General features: G+C 45.1%; 2 protein-coding genes across 7 annotated transcripts in view; one reads left to right on the forward strand and one right to left on the reverse strand.

The window, feature by feature from the left end:
* The window catches only part of CAPN7 (calpain 7), a 32,028-nt gene extending 27,042 nt beyond the window's left edge, over window positions 1-4,986 (forward strand). For all 5 annotated transcript variants that reach the window (XM_062617209.1, XM_062617214.1, XM_062617212.1 and 2 more), the window contains 4 exons: window positions 291-353; window positions 3,259-3,389; window positions 4,611-4,703; window positions 4,786-4,986. In XM_062617209.1, the coding sequence (XP_062473193.1) occupies window positions 291-353; window positions 3,259-3,389; window positions 4,611-4,703; window positions 4,786-4,930 (432 nt within the window). In that variant the 3' untranslated portion in view covers window positions 4,931-4,986. The remainder of the gene's footprint in view (window positions 1-290; window positions 354-3,258; window positions 3,390-4,610; window positions 4,704-4,785) is intronic.
* A 3,341-nt stretch (window positions 4,987-8,327) lies between these two features.
* Window positions 8,328-18,156, reverse strand: part of SH3BP5 (SH3 domain binding protein 5) — a 50,286-nt gene continuing 40,457 nt past the window's right edge. For both annotated transcript variants that reach the window (XM_062617216.1, XM_062617215.1), the window contains 5 exons: window positions 16,508-16,638; window positions 14,619-14,661; window positions 12,927-13,146; window positions 10,076-10,336; window positions 8,328-9,764 (listed from right to left, as the gene is read on the reverse strand). In XM_062617216.1, the coding sequence (XP_062473200.1) occupies window positions 9,583-9,764; window positions 10,076-10,336; window positions 12,927-13,146; window positions 14,619-14,661; window positions 16,508-16,638 (837 nt within the window). In that variant the 3' untranslated portion in view covers window positions 8,328-9,582. The remainder of the gene's footprint in view (window positions 9,765-10,075; window positions 10,337-12,926; window positions 13,147-14,618; window positions 14,662-16,507; window positions 16,639-18,156) is intronic.

The raw sequence follows: 18,156 nt of genomic DNA on the forward strand, positions 1-18,156 counted from the left end.
TTTCTGTATCTCCCAAGTCATGTGATGTTCAATGCTTGATGTCTGTTTTTGTCACTGAAAAAAGTAAAATGCAGATCTTTAAGCAGACCTAAGTCTTGTTAGTCCCAGACTACCCTGGATTTTGAATTTCAGACAGACTTGTCTGATGAGTAATATAGGCATGTAGTGAACAAGTACCTAAAAATGATGAGTAGGTAATTCTGCTCTTTTATTTTAACCTGTCATGATTTTGTATGAGAAGTGCAAGATTTTGTATGAATATGTAACCAGCTGCTTCTTTTACAACACAGGTGTATTCCATGTGCAAGTTCACCTTTTCCAAGATTCCTACGCCTTACACCATTTCCAAACGGGTAAGGAAATATTTTCTTCTATGGGGCACTGGATAATAATTCTGGTTTGGCTTTTCCATATTTGAAATGTACAAGGTGCTTAAATATATTTTTGTACTACTGCCCAAAAATGCCAGCTTAGGCCATGTCCTGACAAATGACACTTCTTAACGAGAACTTAATCTAAAGCATCATTAGCACAAGGCCAACCCTCTATTTAAGTTACATACAATTTGCCAGTTAGCTGTTCTGTTAGCATAATTCATACCAACATAAAAGTCCTTGGGCTGGCTCACTTTCACACCACTCGGATGGATGGAGGCTTAACTTCCACTGGCATTTAGTACATAAATTCTACCTTCAGTGCAGAGTGTGTTGTTGCAGCTGCACCATTGCAGAAGCACTGTAAAGCCTTTAGGATAGAATGACCTTTAGAATAACAATCCGTACCCTAATACACAGTTACTCTGCAGAGATCAGGTTGATTGTGCTAGTACTACTGCAGAGTAAAACCACTGCAGAAGTGTTGCTCATCCTCCCTTGAAAGAATTGCATGATTTTCTTGGAAAAACTCTTGGCATGGTGGGACAAAACCAGCACTGACAAACCAAAGGCACCAGTAGCAAGCCCGTGACAAATGGACTTAAGATGGTAATATCACAGTATATTACTGTTCCCCAGTTTTGCAAAAATGTCTCAAAGGTCTGTAACCATTGGGCTAAGCACTTATGGTGCCACATGGGATCAAGGCAATATACTGGTGGCAAGTTTCATGTAGAAATGCTCCCTGAGAGTACAGAGGCAGAGCAAGAGAAAAAAAAAACAGAAGCCCAGGCAGTTTTGGGGGCAGCTGCTGTTTGTATTTCAGCTGTCATCATGTGCTGTAGTTATACCTTCAGCTGAAGTATAAATATAGCCAAGGGCTCACAGGATAAAGTAACTTGCATGTATTTTCATGTATTAGCAATTTTATCCTCAAGAAAGAATAAGGCAGCAGCTCTTAACTGTAAGCTCTGTGCCTACCCTGGGGAATCCTACTAGAGGCAGAAGTTTTCTGTCCAAGCAGTAATTTCTGTGGGAAGAGGGAAACAAGGCTAGTTTGAGCCATGGTGGAACAGTCCATTTTCTAGGAGACTCATGCCTGAAGGAGATGATCACATTACTTTGTGTGGTCAGAAGGGACATGTCAGCTTGCAGCTAGGCTCTTGAGTTGTGTTTCATACCAGTTGTTATTTCTGGAACAACCCCTTGAAGTGAGCCTGTCCTGGAGAGCACTCAGTGGCTAGAGGAATTCCTGAGAAGAAGACAAGATGATTTGCTTAGTTTGTCCCGAAACCATTGTCTTTTTTAGCTCTTAAGAACTGGGCCTAGTTTGGTGGAATACTCTAGGAAGTCAAAGCCTCATTGAAGGTGACCAGACTGAGGCAGGGTATTTGTTTTATGCTGTAGTGTGTTTGAAAAGAGCATAAAGTATGTGGAAACCTCCTGTTAATTATTTGAAGATGTGTGTCTAGTATTCACATAAAAGGCATGTTCAACTTATCCAGGGCCAGCTCTGCCTTTATGCCTAAATACAAAAGTTAATCAGCTGTGCTTAATGTTTATGTGGTCTTTTCTTAGCAGTCATCACACTTACCTTGCAGATAACTAACCTGCAGTTTACCAGTAACAGCAAGTTGTGTTAGATGTCTTATACTAAAGGTGAGTGGTTGGCTCTGGAGCTCACCAAGGGGATTCTTAGACCTGAGTGCAGCAGAGGTGGAAAAGGCCTGGAAAGCTACAGCAGGCAGCAGGTTTAGGTTCCTGGGTAGTAGCCTGGTGAGGGAAGAAATTCCCCTTGCTTCCAAACTTGCCATGTTTGAGGCATTTGGACACAGAGCAAAGGACTTAAATCACAAGAGTTAAAAAGAAACGTTGCTCCTTGTTTGACTGAAAGGGGAGGGAGGTAACAGAAGAAACAGATCTTGGCTATAAATTTGTGTGAATGCCTGGCATGTCCTGCAAGTCTAACCTTTCAGTTTAATGACTAGCAGGAGGAACTTGCAAACAGATGGCCCATTTTCTTAAAGTCAGAGCAGCATTTTTCCTTTTGTATTTTTGTCCTCGTGAAATCTGTCCTTATTGTTTATCTTGCCCCTGTAACAGAGTGCATGGAGGTGAATGGACAGGGCTGGAGGCAATGGTTTCAAGAGCAAAGGTTGCAACACAAGTAGCGTTGGACTTCCTATAGTGCTGTTGTTTCCTGTTTGGTGCAAAAGGAGTGTGTGAGCAAACAAAATAGCCTGCAGAGTCCAGTTGTCACAGGATAGATGGGAATATCAATCTTTTGTTCACTACAGTTTGTCATAGTCAGAAACAGTCACTCATTACTTATTTAATATAGATTGAGAAAAATACAGTACAGTTCCAAGGGATCTGGAGAGGGACTCTTCATCAGGGACTGTAACAACAGGACAAGGGGTGATGGATTTAAACTGCAACAGGGGAAGTTCAGCTTAGATATAAGGAAGAAGTTCTTCCCTGTGAGGGTGGTAAGGCACTGGCACAGGGTGCCCAGAGAAGTGGTACACGCTCTATCCCTGGCAGTGTTCAAGGCCAGGTTGGACAGAGCCTTGGGTGACGTGGTCTAATGTGAGGTGTCCCTGTCCATGGCAGGGGTTGGAACTGGATGATCTTAAGGTCCTTTCCAACCCAAACCAGTCTCTGATTCTATGATCTAAGGCTTTGACCAAGGTGGGTGGACTGCTGCAGTGAAAGTTTCTGAATTCTTAACATAGGCTTTCACTTACACTTTAAAAATTAGCAGAAATTACTAAAGTGAGTGACCTCTAACGCGAGAGGAGCTTCTAGTCTTGTGTGTGTGTGTAAATAAGCAATACAAATCCTCAGCATACAAAGTATTCTTTGTGCTTTTGACTTCTTTCAGGTTAATGGGCAGTGGAAAACTCACAGTGCTGGAGGATGTGGAAATTTCAGAGACACCTACAAAAATAACCCCATTTATCAATTCCAGCTGGATAAGAATGGACCATTACTAATTGAGCTACGGGGACCAAGGTTAGTAGACAATAAGTGTGCATCAACACAGGGGGAGTATCACATGCTACAGCATCACAAGCTTTATCAGTATTGTCTGTGGGGAGGGTAGGAAGCTCCCTGAAAATCCTGAAACAAGGTATAGGATATAGCTTAGCTTTTGTACTGCTTATGTTTCTAACTTCACCATCAGTACTTTTAAATGTATTTTAAACCTGCACATTTGCTACTGAGGAAGTCCTTGACCTACAAGGAAAGCAGGAGCCTTCTTTCTCCTCAGTTTTGGGGTCTGAGCAGAGCTAGGCCTTGCACAGAAGGTACAAAGGATTTTTTCTTCCTCTTTAATTATGATCATAATTCCTTTAACAGTAGAGCTAATAAGCAAGATACTAAACCCTTACAGGCTCTCAATCAGTTGCATTTACTGATTGTGTAATTTACTCTGAAAGTAATGCACTCTGAAAGTGCATTTACTCTGCCACTAGCAAGCCAGAAGTATTGGATGTCAGTGCCCTATAGTGTAGACCTAGGCAGGTCAAATTCCTTTGGCAAAATTAATGATCTACTTCAAACCATCAGTATACAGTGCTTCCAAATAGTATCATCTCCTGACAGGCAGTCAACTGTTTTATCTTTTGCAAAGCTGTGCAGTGCCTCCACCAAATGGCAGTGCTTTTCTGTCCATCCTCCCCTCTTTGAGGAAGCTTTTGTCATGAAACGGAGTGACAAGGTGTGTGGCTAATTAAGCAGGTTCTGTATGTATTTTGTCCTGCATTTGTAGGTCATATGTGGGTAGTCTGAATGACGAGGCAGTGGCACCTGTCACGTTTGTTAACAGGTAGTAGACAAACTGTCCCAAGTTAGAGTACAACATGAAGAATCCTGCTGAGGTCACTGACATTCATTCCCCTGACAGCAATCAGATCACATCCCAGGATCTGCACCATGTGGCAAGGGATTGAGTGACTAGAAGTTTAACTAGTCCAAGTCTGCTTAAATGTGGAGGCAGACTTCTAGCAGGCATTTTCCCTGTACTGTACTTCTGAACCTGAAATGTGTCCTGTTTTCCTCCAAATTCTACATTCATGTCATGGCAAGTTTGACTTAACATTGCTGTCACAAATGTGACAATACTTTTTGATGTCTTCCAGTCATGTTGTCTAGTTTTTAATAAACAGCCCTCTTCCTGGTGATCCTGATGACCCAAATAACTATAGTAACAGTCTGTCATGTTGCTTGCAGGCAATACAGCGTTGGTTTTGAACTCAACACAGTCTCGACAGTAGGAGAACCTGGTTCCTATGGCTTTCAGAAAAAGAGCAGTGGTGACTACAGGTAATGCTCACTTAATGAAGTCTTAAGAGGTTTGAAACATACTTCAGATTTTAGTTCTAACAGGTAGTTTCTTTTATCATAGGTGTGGATTTTGCTACTTGGAATTGGAGAACATAGTTGCTGGAGTTTACAACATTATCCCTACCACATTCCTGCCTCAACAAGAGGGTCCTTTTTTCTTAGACTTTAACAGTACTACTCCTCTTAAGGTATCGCAGCTGCAGTGAGGAGACAGATCTATACATTACTGTTTCAGGATGTGGTTTTGATCTGTCCCACTGTCTGAGAACAGGTGAATAACTTACTACACATACACAGAAAATAAACACACAAAATACACACAAAAAATAAACTCATTCTAAGTTCTAGCCAAAAGCATGGAATTGCTGGTTTGCCAGTTCAGCTGTTGCAGACAACTGGGGGATTTGCTGCTCTAGTATTGGAGCAAGCACTGCTCACCAGGCTAAATGATTATAGTCAAATGGCAGACTCCATTTATTGCAATTTTTTCACACTTCAGAGTCCAGTGAGTTAAGGGAAAAAAACCTCACAGTGATATTCTCTTCTCCCAAATTACAAGGTATATGGGTTTAAGATTTTATTCTTAAAAGTAAACATGTAAGAAAAAGAATGTTCTTTGCCATTCAGGTTGGTTTGGTGGTTTTCTAAGCAAAAAGGCAGCATTTAAATCTTATCTTAGAGCACTTGGTCATTGGGAAACTGAGCACACATTCTACAGGAGCACCAGAAAGATGTGTGCTAAAATCATTCCCCTGGAAGTCTGCTATTAGCCTTCTCCAGCACGTACAAGATCCTTTTGTTTCATTTCCTTCATAAGGTAGCTGTTTAACAAGTGTCTGTCTTGACAAGGGCACTGAAAACACAAGCCTTTGAAAACACACTGCCCTTCTGACTGCAGTTCTTGCAGAGACCATCTGGGCTAGGGAATTTGTGACAGGTTTGTCACAGTGTGACTTGACTTACCTTCTTTTGCAGGGAAATTTCTGATGATTGAGCAAATTAACAGAGGGCACAGCAGAGGCACAAGCTGAGCATAAACCACATTAGGTTCTTTGTGGTTATCCTCGGCTTGTGGAGTACACACCAAGGATGGCCTCATCCTGACAAGATTAATTCCGATCTCATTTTCCCTACAACTTTGTGCTGTTTTTAGCTGAGGTTAAACTGGAGTGGCAATGGAGTCCTGCATATATTTCTCACCTGTGAAGGTATTTAGGAAGTCTCAACTGAGAATGTGTTTGACAAGACAAAAGGTTTTGCCAGAACTGCTTGCTTTCACCACTGTGTTCTTGCACATCCTTTGCTGTTTGAGATCAGGCTGGTAGACTCGTCTACAGTAAAATCTGTTGTCATTCTTCTGTCTGCTCTGCAGGAAGGGGTTTTTCTTTCCTTTCTTGAGCACAAGCTAGTGCCAAACCTTATGCTGGATCAGACGAGTGTAAGGCTCGGTTTTCATGATGTGCTAAAGTAAAAGCAAGGAATGTACTCACTTTCTTAAGGACAAAGGCTCCTGTCCCCACCAGGATCCGCTGACATTTCTTGCATATGCAGGACAGGCACTGGATTGTGCATATCCCCTTAAGCACACAGGGTTTAAGGTTAGTATTGGTGTCCATTACAGTGCAAGACTTATTCAGATATTGCACCTACATGAACAGTGTAAGTTTCTCCCCTTCAGACAGAGGACAGAATACTCAGGTGGAATATTGAAAGGTAAATACAACATATTCTTATAAATTCTAGTATACAGATTCTGCTTGTGGCAAATTACTTTTATAATAAAATTTTCTTACCCTTTTTTCTTATAGAAAAATAAGTTCATGTCAGCAGTTATGATTTGCTTTGATATTTTTTGTCAAATATATAATTCTGTATTATTTCCACAAACAAAGGAGGAAAAATTATGGGAAAGTGAACTGAACCTTAGATTTTTAACACAGCATCTAGGTTAAGCTTTTCTTGATACCCCCTTACCATTTTTGATCCATGTGACAGAGACTATAAGATGCTGATGCAAGCATTTACATAACTGCCCAAGAGCTCAGCCTGCATCAAAAGTACACTGGTCATGTTACTTCCAGTGTCACAGCCAGGCACCTCTTGCCCCTTAAGTCTTTTCTGCCTGTAAACCTGCAGTTCAGGCCTTTAAACATTCAAATACAAAGCCTCATAAAACACACCAAAAAGCATCCTGCTCTTCCAAGTTGTTTATCACATGCTAGGCAGTTGTGATTACTGCCTGAGCAACACAATGAGGGATATGATGGACAAAATGAAAGCCAGTTACTCTAAGGGGCTTTAAGAGGATTTAGATTTTGATTTACTAAAGTACCGAGGGAAGACTTTCAGTCATTCAAAGGAATGACTTTCAGTTCTCTGTCAGCAGTGCAGAGGGGTAGCTGGAGATAGATAGCCTCTGCATGAACTCCAACATTCTCCTCAGATTCTGTAAAGCCTTGGTTGTAGAGTTTTGGATTAAATGCTGCTCTGATAGCTCAGGATGAGCCAGCTTCACAGACACACCTCCCCAGTTTTGTTTTGTTAGGAAGACACAGGTTAGTACTTGGTTACTCCAATCTATCAGTCCTCAAGGAAGTACCGTGGATGAATGGTATCAACAGCTTCTACCCCATCTGCCTCATGAGTCTGAGATTCAGCCCTGCTTTCCTCAGGAAGGTTTCATGTAACTACTTTGTACAATGATAAAGCACTTGATCATACAATCTATGCCAAGTCTGACCAACGGCTAATTAGAAGTTAGTCTGTGTACTTACAGTAGCAGTCTTCATGACTTAGTCAAAAAGGACATTTACATTGTTTGATTAATACCAAAGAAGTTAAATTCCTAAGTTAACTTTTGCTCTATACATTCTCACTTCAGCTGAAGTGATCACATGTACTTTGATACACCAAAGGCTTATTTTTATACCCTTGAAGGCAGCTACCGTCGTATCACACTTCAGAACACACACATTGCTCCAGCAGACAACAGCATAACTACAGAAGTTTAAGTAGAAGTATGCAATACAACATGCCACTTCTGTATGGCTTTGCATTTTGTATTTGGTACTGTCAGTCCCAGCTTTTCCCCAGGTAATGGTCATATCAGAACTGGAACCATGGAATTCTTTCCTAAGCAGTGACTGGGGAGGGAAATGCTAGCAAGGGGCTTCAGAAGATGTAAATGTATAAATAATTAAAGCTATTAAAGCTTAACAGCTGTAATGTGTTGAATCTCATTTTTATGAAAAGGGTTTCTGCACCTCGAGCTCAGCATGGCCTTACAGGAAAGGTCAGCAGTGCTAAGCACAGAGGTGTTTGCTACACACTGGAATGTCTCCCTCTCTCCTGCACACTATGGGATTTTGGAAAACCTGACTAAAGCTCTGGTCTTGTGCAGCTTAGAATAAGAAGCACATCAGGGTTGCAGGGATTCAGGAAGCTGCAAGGAGGTAGGTGTTGTCTATGTACTGCAAAGGATTCCAATACCAGAGTGACACCAGGCTGCAGCAGGAGTGGATATTCAAAGAGTAACATGCTGCAGGAGAAAATTCTGTTCTTGGTGCTTGAGATGAGATAGATTTGGCTTGCACGGAGTCGGGATGTGGAAAACAAAAATGTTTACTGTAGTGTGAAGAGTCTTACATTAACTTTGAGATACACAAGCTGTGGCAGGGACGAAATACAGCAGGACTGCAAAAACATAGAATAGAAAATACTTTGGGCAATACTAAAATTCCCATCAAATTAATGATAGAAACAGATGGTTTAGATAAAATGGTGCTTTCAGAAATGCATAGCTACCAAAACTGAAGAGTCCTAGGATTTTTTACTACCACTTATTAGCATAATTACCAGACACTACTACTGCCTAACAGCTGCTGGCAAAACACACCCTTGCCCTTTTTAGTTTTATTGAACAGTTTCTCTAGGGCATACTAAAATCCCAAGTCCCTTAACAGTTAAAAAACCCCACACGGTACAACCTACGGAGAAGCTTAAGAACACATTGTCAATCCACACTGGCAATTCCTTGTCTTCATGCATATTCCAAGGGTGAATCCCTTACCAAAACTGTCCTGAAAACATCTACAACTCCCATTTTGGAGGAAGAAGAACCCCAAAACACTTAAAGTGCTGAAAAATAATACTTCACTTCTCAGGGGAGGGAAAGGGCAAGGAGCCAACCAACTCTTTTTGGTCACTGGAATCACCCTTGGAGTCCAAGCCAGACTTGGGAAGAAGGTCTGAAAAGGCCTACCACCGCTGAGTGTTACCATCATCTGCCTGTCTCTCAGCACCAGTTTTTATCGGCGTGACTCGTCTTCATCCCTTCTGTGAGCACCAAGGGAAAAGTGAAGGCTTTTAGACCCTGCACATGCAACAGCTCTCCTGTATACAAAATATTTCTACAGTTTCAGCGTAATACAGACAAATACAGATATTTAAAGAATATACCACTTAAAAGATCCACCATATCTAAAGAGCATTTCGTTCTACAAAACTGAAGCCAAACTGCTCTCTGCAAAAGTCTGGCTTGAATTTCAGACCCGCTCCTGGCATGGGTTTCCACGGGAACATTACTAGTTATTGCTTCAGCCGGCTGCTACAAAACAAATTACAAAGTCTGTGAAACCAGAGTACAGCTTAAACAGTTGGTAACGCATCCGGCCTACAAAGGATTTACTGAATAAAAAACTTCAGCCCTCCACATCAATTAGACTTAGTGCAGTTTTAAATTCTCAGAGTAAACGCTTCAGATTTGGCATATATTATTGGCACAATGTTCTTCAAACACTTAGAAGTTCATATATAAATATCTATACTCCCATTAATGAGGACGGGGCACAAAGAGGACTCAGCCAATCTGGGCAGCTTTTCTGCCTGAGCATATTCCCTCTTTGATTTTCATGCACTGAAGGGAGAGCTGCTTCATTCGGTTATCCAGAGCCAGCCCTTCAGTGGAGCTGCTCCTGTTGCTGCTCCTATTCTTGTTCACTCTGTCGCTTGTCTTGTTCTCAGCCCCTTCTGCCCTATCCCCTGTAAAGAAAGGAGAGAAAAAAAAAACCCAAAACTCAGATTTTCCTTAAAATAAAGGTCCCATCAGAATCTCATTGATGACTTATTTTGTGAGATACCTCAAACCCCTCCACCAAGACAGAACTGGGGAAGCTTCCCAGCCAAGAGAAGCATCAGTACACCACTTTAGATGCCACTGTTAACTGTGGGATGCAGGGCTTTCAGGACCTGCCTTCCCCAAGGAAGCAGCCAGCTGGGCAGAGCTCAGTGAGCTCCTGCTCCCCTCATAAAGCTGAAAAGCATTGGCCTAGAGCGTATCCAGTGGTGCATACCTCTGTCAGCTTCACACTCAGGGGAAGATGCTCCACTGCATTCACTTCGGGGGCCGAGGACAGGAAAGATCATCCCGAATTCAGAAAGGGATACAGGGCTGGGCAGATCCAGGCTTCCAGGTCGCATTGCAGGAGGAAACTGAGTGGGCACCTCGCAGGGACTCGTAGGACCAGAGCTGAAGCTGGACACAGACTGAGTTTCTGAATCTTCTTCAGATACGAAGCTGCTGCCATTGTCATCCTCAAACACTTCTGAAGCCACTGCAATGTTCAAAGAATATTCCAGTGAGCAAACCTACCTCCCTCCTGCACCTTCCCAGGTTTGCATCCTCTGTACACTCGTGCACTGCCAACCCACTGGCTGCCTCTTCTTGCACACTGTTTGCCATGCCAAACCAGCTCTACGGTACCCACTGCTCCTCATGCCAAGATGCTCCTGGACTGTTGCTGCCCTTGTTCACTTCTGGTCTTCAGTATGCAACTTAAGCCAGGGCCAGGTCCCCTGTGCCCGCCTCACCCAGGACCACCTTGATCCCAGCACAGACTCCTGTTTCTTTAAGGCTCAGATTCAGAAGGCATAGCTCCAGGGGCAGATTGCTTCCATTTTACCTTCCCACTTCTGCAGTTAAAATGCAGCACGAACTCCCAAGATCTCTTTTTGGATGAGAATCACCAAGCAACACTGCATTAAAAACAGCCCCACCCACAGATACCATTTTCCCTGCTCCTGTTTGCTCAGATCTGAATTCTAATTAAAGCAAACCAACCCCAAACTGTCTGGCTAAAGTAAGCTGCAGGGTCTTTGTTAGAAACAGGAGGAGGAATCCATCGAGGGAGGTTCTATTTTGTGCAACGTAACGGTGTTGATTTTGCTAAAATTGGACATTTTCAAACTTGGCTCGTTGTGGGATGGGGGCCTATGAACCAGAGACTGCACACAATATTCCCACTGAGATCCAAAGGGGTTTTTGCATGCATCAGCCTCTCCACAACAAACGCACGTGCTGGAATCACACTGCTCTGAAGAAGTCCCATGAACAGCAAGATGTTTACAGTGACCTGAGGTTATCTGCAGCTATGCCTCCCTATGGGTCCTGCCATTGCTAGGCTCAGAGCCACCTGCAAAGAGCAGCAGGAGCAAAACAGCAGCGTTCATGAAATGGCTCAAAGGAGAAGTTCCAGAGTCGTTCTTCTCTCATGCAGGGGCTCACAGGCACCTCGGACACAGAGGATGCCAACAGATGTGTCAACTGGTTACAGGAGTCCTCTACTTGGCAAGCAGCACTGACATCAGCCGGTCTACAAGCAGCACAACTTGAACTGTATCTTACTTGTCACCATCTACGCTCAGGAGCACCTGCTAGGGCCAAGACCTTCTTGCTGCTGATAAGGTGGTTTATTTATTCAACTCCAGCAGACAGAAATCAAGACATGAAAGGGCTTTGGTGGATTCCCCCCCCCCCCATTACAATGCATGAGAGCTTAACCTGTTGAGGCTATTTCAGGTACCATGGCAGGCTGCTAGCCTTGCCCCATCATAACTGTGCTGGCACTAGACACAACCTGGAGTCCTTCCACCTCTGTCAAGCTGTGCAATTCAAAGATAGGGATGAGCCCACACCCCTGAACACCTTTCAGCACAAGAAAACCCTCAATTCAGTTATACCTAAGGCTCCTGGGAGGCCTTTGGTGCAAGCTGGGGGGGCTTGTGGGTATCCAAAGAGGCAACCCCTGTGTGACTCGGAAAGCCTCAACTGTGGGACTTCAGGGTGGCAGAAGATCATGCAGCCACACCAAAGCCTCACTGCATCAGCTGGCCCAGACACTGCACTCCTTGCTGTGGGACTTCAGGGTGGCAGAAGATCATGCAGCCATACCAAAGCCTCACTGCATCAGCTGGCCCAGACACTGCACTCCTTGCTGTGGCATCCCTGGTCCCAGCTGTGCAGCACTGAGTGAGCTCCATTGTACATCATATGAAAGCTCCTGCCACTGCAAAGGAAGGAGGCCAGCCCAGGGCTGCCTCCCAGCTCCCATGGCACAGATGGGCTGTACCATGGACCTACAGGGCCTCAGCACTGAATGCCCCAGTGTCTATGAGGGAACTGCACATTCAGCCTGCAGTCCTGACCTCCTTTTCCCTGCAGAGCGAGTGGCTGCGTGGTACTGAGCTACCAGCTGGGTTTAAACCGTGACAGTTACCTAGGACTGGAGCTCATTCAGTGATTGCTGTTGTTACCCAAGAGAAAAGCCTCTCCTACAGAGCCTCTCAGTACACTGCATTAGCATACTGCTGCTTCTTCACTTCCCCTGTTCGCAGCACACGTGTTCTGCTGAAATCACATATTGGCTAAAGATCCTGCAGTGCGAAGGAGCTTATCCTTACACCCCTCCTGGGTGAGCATCATGCCTCTCTGCACTACTGCAGTGCAACTTCAGTCCCCCTGCCACAGGTCCAACACTGCAAGCAAGACAAGCGCTTGATCCAAGCTGCCTCGACAGCCTGGCTGAATGATCTGCCACCTCCTGTGACTGCTCTGGGCAAGTCACCAACAGCAGCAGCACAGGCTTTAAGGTTCAAAGGATGCTTTGAAGCACATCAATTTTGTCCTTTCACAACAGCACGGTACAAAACCAAGCAGCGATGCTAAGGGAGCAGCTGATGCACTTCAACTCCTATCATTTCCCTTTGAAAACTGGCTATTAAGGAACACAACCAACTGCAACAGTCACAACAGCCAGCAAATGTCAAACTGCAGAATACACAGAGCAATCACTTGCTCATATCCTCAGTGTTTTATTTTATGATGCTGACGGGATATTTCCAGGCACAAGAGTGCTCTGTACTCACCGGAGATGGTGTCTGACTCCGGTTTACTTGCCGACAGGTCTTCCACAGAGGTATTGCTCCCTTCAGCACCCACGCCACATCCTCGGGGCCCCATGGCAGTGGAACGTCTCCTCTCGTGAATCTCATCCGAGATCATCTCCAGGTTTTTCAAGGCAGTTTTATACTCTCCCTTTGCCAGGGCCAGTTTTGCCTGCAGATCATCCACCGTTTTCTTCAGTTGCTAACAAGGAGGACAGGTATTAGAGGTGCTTTCATTACAAATGACACACATGCAGTTCTCAGTTATGTGTCCGTGGAACTTGGCAAGCTAGCATAAACCAGGGTTGGTATCTAGGTGATGGAGAGTTCGTAACTCACAAGCACCCCAGCTCAAGTAGTGGTACTTGTGAAGGAGACAGCAGCAAGGCACACCATGGGATGCAGGGGCTGCGACTGTCTGTGGTGCGTGGTGACAGCCCCTGGCTGAGCACAGAGCAGGGTCCCCCTGCTAACATGCAGCTCACAACAGTATGCTGCTGCTTATCTCACAACCCTCAGGGCACAACATGGCTGTGGGTCATCCCTGAAGGGGCTCGGGTTCACTCTCCTCTGAGCACCAAACCCACCCCTTCTTGGTTACTGAAGACTAGAAAGCAGCAAGCCTCAGACCCTGACGGCTGGAATACAGCAGTTTCCACATCTTCAGGCACAATCCATTCTACAGTAAGGGTGAAAGTGTTGTACACCCTGTCTCCCAAAGGTGAAACACTGCTTATGTATCTGCAGTGGTCTTAACTCTGTTTTATACTGTACATTAAAAGCAGTTTGTGCTGTCTTTTGTATTGTATTTTACGCAACCATCCCTCTTCAGGAGGGCACGGAGCAGCTGTCACAGAAAAGCAGGAGGCCCCCAAACAGCAGCAGGCCTTTGCCCGTGGGGAAAAGGGCACTTCTTAGAAGATGCCTCTTGCCAGAAGGGATTATCTGGCTGGCATCCAGCCCAGGATGGGCAAGATTCAGCTCTGACCACAGCTATGCAGGCAAGCAAGACGGAGGAGCAGGGGGCAGCCCAAGGCTAAATCCTGGCAGGGAAGAGGTGTGCACCAGAGTCTCTGAGGCTTATGGAGAGAGCTGCTGCGTCTCAGACTAGGGAAGGGCTCACAAGACATGTGTGGGACGTACCTTGCATCCCGGGCAAGGAATGGGAATCTTTAGCTAGGCTCCAACTGAGCCTTCTTGCACCCATGGCCAACAGCGCAAGGCATCGTGTTCCTCTCAGACCCTGTGCACGTCCCACACACCTACAGCACCAGCCATGACACTGCAACTCGGAGGAGCCCGGCTCCCTGTTTTGGGGGCCACATGCAGTGCAAGTCACTCAAATAGAGAGCGATTCTCATGAACTGACCCAAGCAGTGAGAGAAAAAAGCAACCCAAGCACAGTCAAACAGCCAGATGCATAAAACACCACGGAGGAAACCCCAAAGACCAAACCGATCCCAGGACTTGGTCCCAGGACAATCCCCAGCAGGGCTCACACACTTATTTCACACAAGGAAACAAAGTCTCTCAGTCTTACATCTTTAAAACCTGCTTAGCAAATTGCTCAAGACATTCTGAACTGAACTGGTTTAGTGTCAGAGCACTTTGGATGTAACTTCAGTATTTACCGTAAGCAGTAAAGCTTCAGGTGGATCAGATTTACACACTTACCTCTAGCTGGACATAGTACTTCGCCTTGAGTTCAAAGTAAGGTCTGTGGGAGAACAAAGAACAGTTGTTTACAATCACAGGGACTGAATGGAGAGTACTGGAGTGGGAGCTGCTCTCTCTGTAGCATTAAGATAGCTATTTAGTGTTTCATTGCAATTCCAAGACTACTATCCAGGTGACAGAACACAGACATGTGCTCTCAAGGTCTCGCTTTTCCCCTCTAACATATCTATTCCTCGAGAGCCTTTTGACCTAAATGCAAACTGCAAAGTCCCAGTTTTGAGTTGAGGCCTAGATTCTGCCAGGTACCTAAAGGCAACATCCCGCTCCAGGTGCAGCATCCTCTCTGTATCCATCGCAGCACATCACAAAGGGTGAGCCTTAAGCTTCCCTGTGATCAGATCTGGGAGTGGAGGGTAGGTTCTTGGGCTCTCCAGTGAAGGAGCAGGGATGAAGGGAGGTCAGCACATCACCCACGAGGGCACCCACGACTGACCCCTCCAACATCCCTGTGTAGTAGGACTTCAAATACACCCACAAAAGCCTGTTTGCCCCATCAGGCATCTTCCACTTTAAAACTAGGTTAGAACTGGCATTTCTGTACAGCCCTTATTAAAGGATCTCCAGAATACTCTATGCAGGTGGTTTTTGCTGCAGTCAGCCCTGCTGTGAGGCACAGGAGTACACTGGGATCCTTCCAGCTCATCCTGAGGAGGATGACACAAGACAAAACCCCCATGACGGTAGTTCCAGCAAGGAAACAAAGATTCAGAAAGCAAATCGTAAGAGAGGCAGCTGGGGCATCAGGCTCAGCACCATCACTGTGATAAGAAAGTATGCAGGGCCCCACAGGTCTTCATTTCAAATCTTATTGCAAGGAAAGGACTCTTAGCAGCCAAAATACTTGTCAGGTATTGCTCTTACCCAGAGGAACCTGTCATTTAGTGATCTGGTGATGTTCTTCCCAGCCCCTGAGCAGTGCTAGACAAACAGCACGCAGCTCATTCTCAGAGGCCATGCTGCTGCACTGTTCCAACAAACGTGCTTGAATCTGCCTTAGGAAGTGCTAATCCTTTCTTGAATTGAGCAAGCACCAATCCAAATAGGCTTTTAGTTGACCGATTTCCCCCAAAAGTCATTTCTAGATGGAGGGATTAGAAGCCAAATACAGCAAGCAGATTGTTTAGACAAGCTACAGTCTGGAGATACAAAGGAAATGACTGTGAAATATAAAGAGAATTAAGAATTGGTTGTAAATCAGGGCCAAAATTGTAAGCAGGTTCTGAGCAAGAAGCTGTTCCATCAAATGCAGACACATTTATTAATGACACTGCTTAGCTATGCTCTCTGAAAGGCATTTCCTTCCCCAAGAACAGCTCTCGCACAGCTCTGCCATGGCAGCATTAGGAAGTGAACAAGCCTGATGTACAGCACTGATGCAGTCTCGCACCTTTCAGGGCTCTGTCACTTGCTTTGTCGCCCTGCTAACTAAACAGAACTAAACTGCAAACGGTCCTAAGCTGCAAATCATCTACACACGGAGCTCTGTAGCAGCATCTGTGTAAATCCCACAAGCCTGCTTCTCGAGTCACAGTCCACCAAAGGCTTCAATGCACCAGAGCAAGACCAAGGATGTGCCCAGAAAAGGTTTCCTATTGCACTTAGTTCACCAGTCTGCCACATCAGGTTTCACAGGATGCTTAGAAGGATGACAAACGCAAGGAGAAATGCTGATACCAACTGTACTGTGCGGCTGTTGCATGCAGATAGGAGCCCAAAGAAGAGGTACAAAGGGCAACACACTTTCATGTGGTAGAAAACCCCCCACAGAAATGATATTTCCCCAAGCAGGTTTCCTCCTTAAACTCATCTCCAAATGTAAAACTTACTTTGATTTATTGATGGCTCTTTTCAGCTTCTTCTCCAGTTGTTTCATCCTTCCCATGGCGGCATTGTATTTGGCTGCAGTCTCCTTGTGAACCAGCTCACTTCTCGTTTTGGTCTGTTCTGCCTCCATGACCTTCAACAGGATAAAAGCCAGATTGAGGGGCAAGACACAAGGATCCATTTCTTATCATTTCAATAAGCAGCATCTTCATAACTTCTCCAGCCAGTGAGGCTGTAGAAAACACATACTTTCAATGAACCTACTTAAGTCTTTCCTGAAAGGAGCAGCAACATCCCAGATTTGCAAACACTGCATTAATTATGACAAAGGTGGTGCAGCTTCTTGCATAACCTCTCTTCCAGGAAGTTCAGATGAGACTGAGATCCTGGGATCATCCATTTCTTAACCCAGTCAGGGGAGCAGAGTAGTGCTAACAGAAGTCACCCATTGAACAGCATCCTGCTTCTCTCCCGGGAGCCTGCCTTTCCCAGCAGGATGCTCAGCCCCCAGACACAGTCCCACCACTTGGGGAAGGGCTGAAAACCGAGCACAGCAGTGGGAGGGCTGAATCACCGGGGAAAAGCATGTCTGATGACTGCCTCTTTGCAGAAGGCCAGGAAGGTTTTCTCTCAAAGCATCTGACCAGCCTCAAATCATGGTTTCTACACTGAGAATGCAGAGGTTCAAGCCCTCAGCTGACACCCCCATAATGTGAACTGCCCACTGTCAGGCAGGCAGATGCTTAATGCATCGCTGTCCCAGGCACAGCACATCAGCCACTCTCCATAAGGAGGATTCGTCTTTGATGCAGGAGCCGTCAAGGGTTGGACAGGGAGGTGACAGATTTGGTTAAAGTAAGAGAAGTGGTGATGCAACCACAGAATCCCAGACTGGTTTGGGTTGGAAGAGACTTAAAGCTCATCCAGTTCCAACCCCTGCCACGGCCAGGGACACCTCACACCAGACCAGCTTGCTCCAAGCCCCTGTGTCCAACCTGGCCTTGAACACTGCCAGGGATGGGGCAGCCACAGCTTCTCTGGGCACCCTGTGCCAGCGCCTCAGCACCCTCACAGGGAAGAACTTCTGCCTAAGAGCTCATCTCAGTCTCCCCTTGGGCAGGTTCAAGCCGTGAGTGCAAGCTGTATAGTTTCTTTCATGATGAAAATCAAGAATATTGCCTTGATTATTTTGGATGAGAAAACCCAACCTGAGGCAGCTCAATCTCAAAACATGATGCTATTCTTCTTGACATTTTTATGATCTTCCTAGAATCCCCAGGGAGCAACACATTCGGCCAGGGTACTGTGAACACTTCTATTTCATTCCTGAGTGATGGTTCAGGGGTTGTAGGTTTTGCTGGAGAATTGATTAGAACTTAGTATCATACAGATACAATTGATAAAAGCATGATGAAAGTAGGACCCACAGGAGCCTTCACCAGCAGACAAAGCGTTTACACAAAAATAGGATGCAAAGTAATCAGTATTAAAATAACAAAAAAAGATACAAAAAATCTCCAAAATAACAGAGAAAAGGACATAAATCAGACAGTCCTGAACATAAGGTGACTTAATGATTTGCTATGGGGTGGAATGTACATCTCCATTGGTCTGGCAATGAGGAGAAAGCAGGCAGCTTTCAGGCTCCATC

This window comes from Pezoporus occidentalis, unplaced genomic scaffold, assembly GCF_034315485.1.
Source record: "Pezoporus occidentalis ecotype Australia unplaced genomic scaffold, CSIRO_AGI_Poc_V1 ctg193, whole genome shotgun sequence".
Lineage (NCBI taxonomy): Eukaryota > Metazoa > Chordata > Aves > Psittaciformes > Psittacidae > Pezoporus > Pezoporus occidentalis.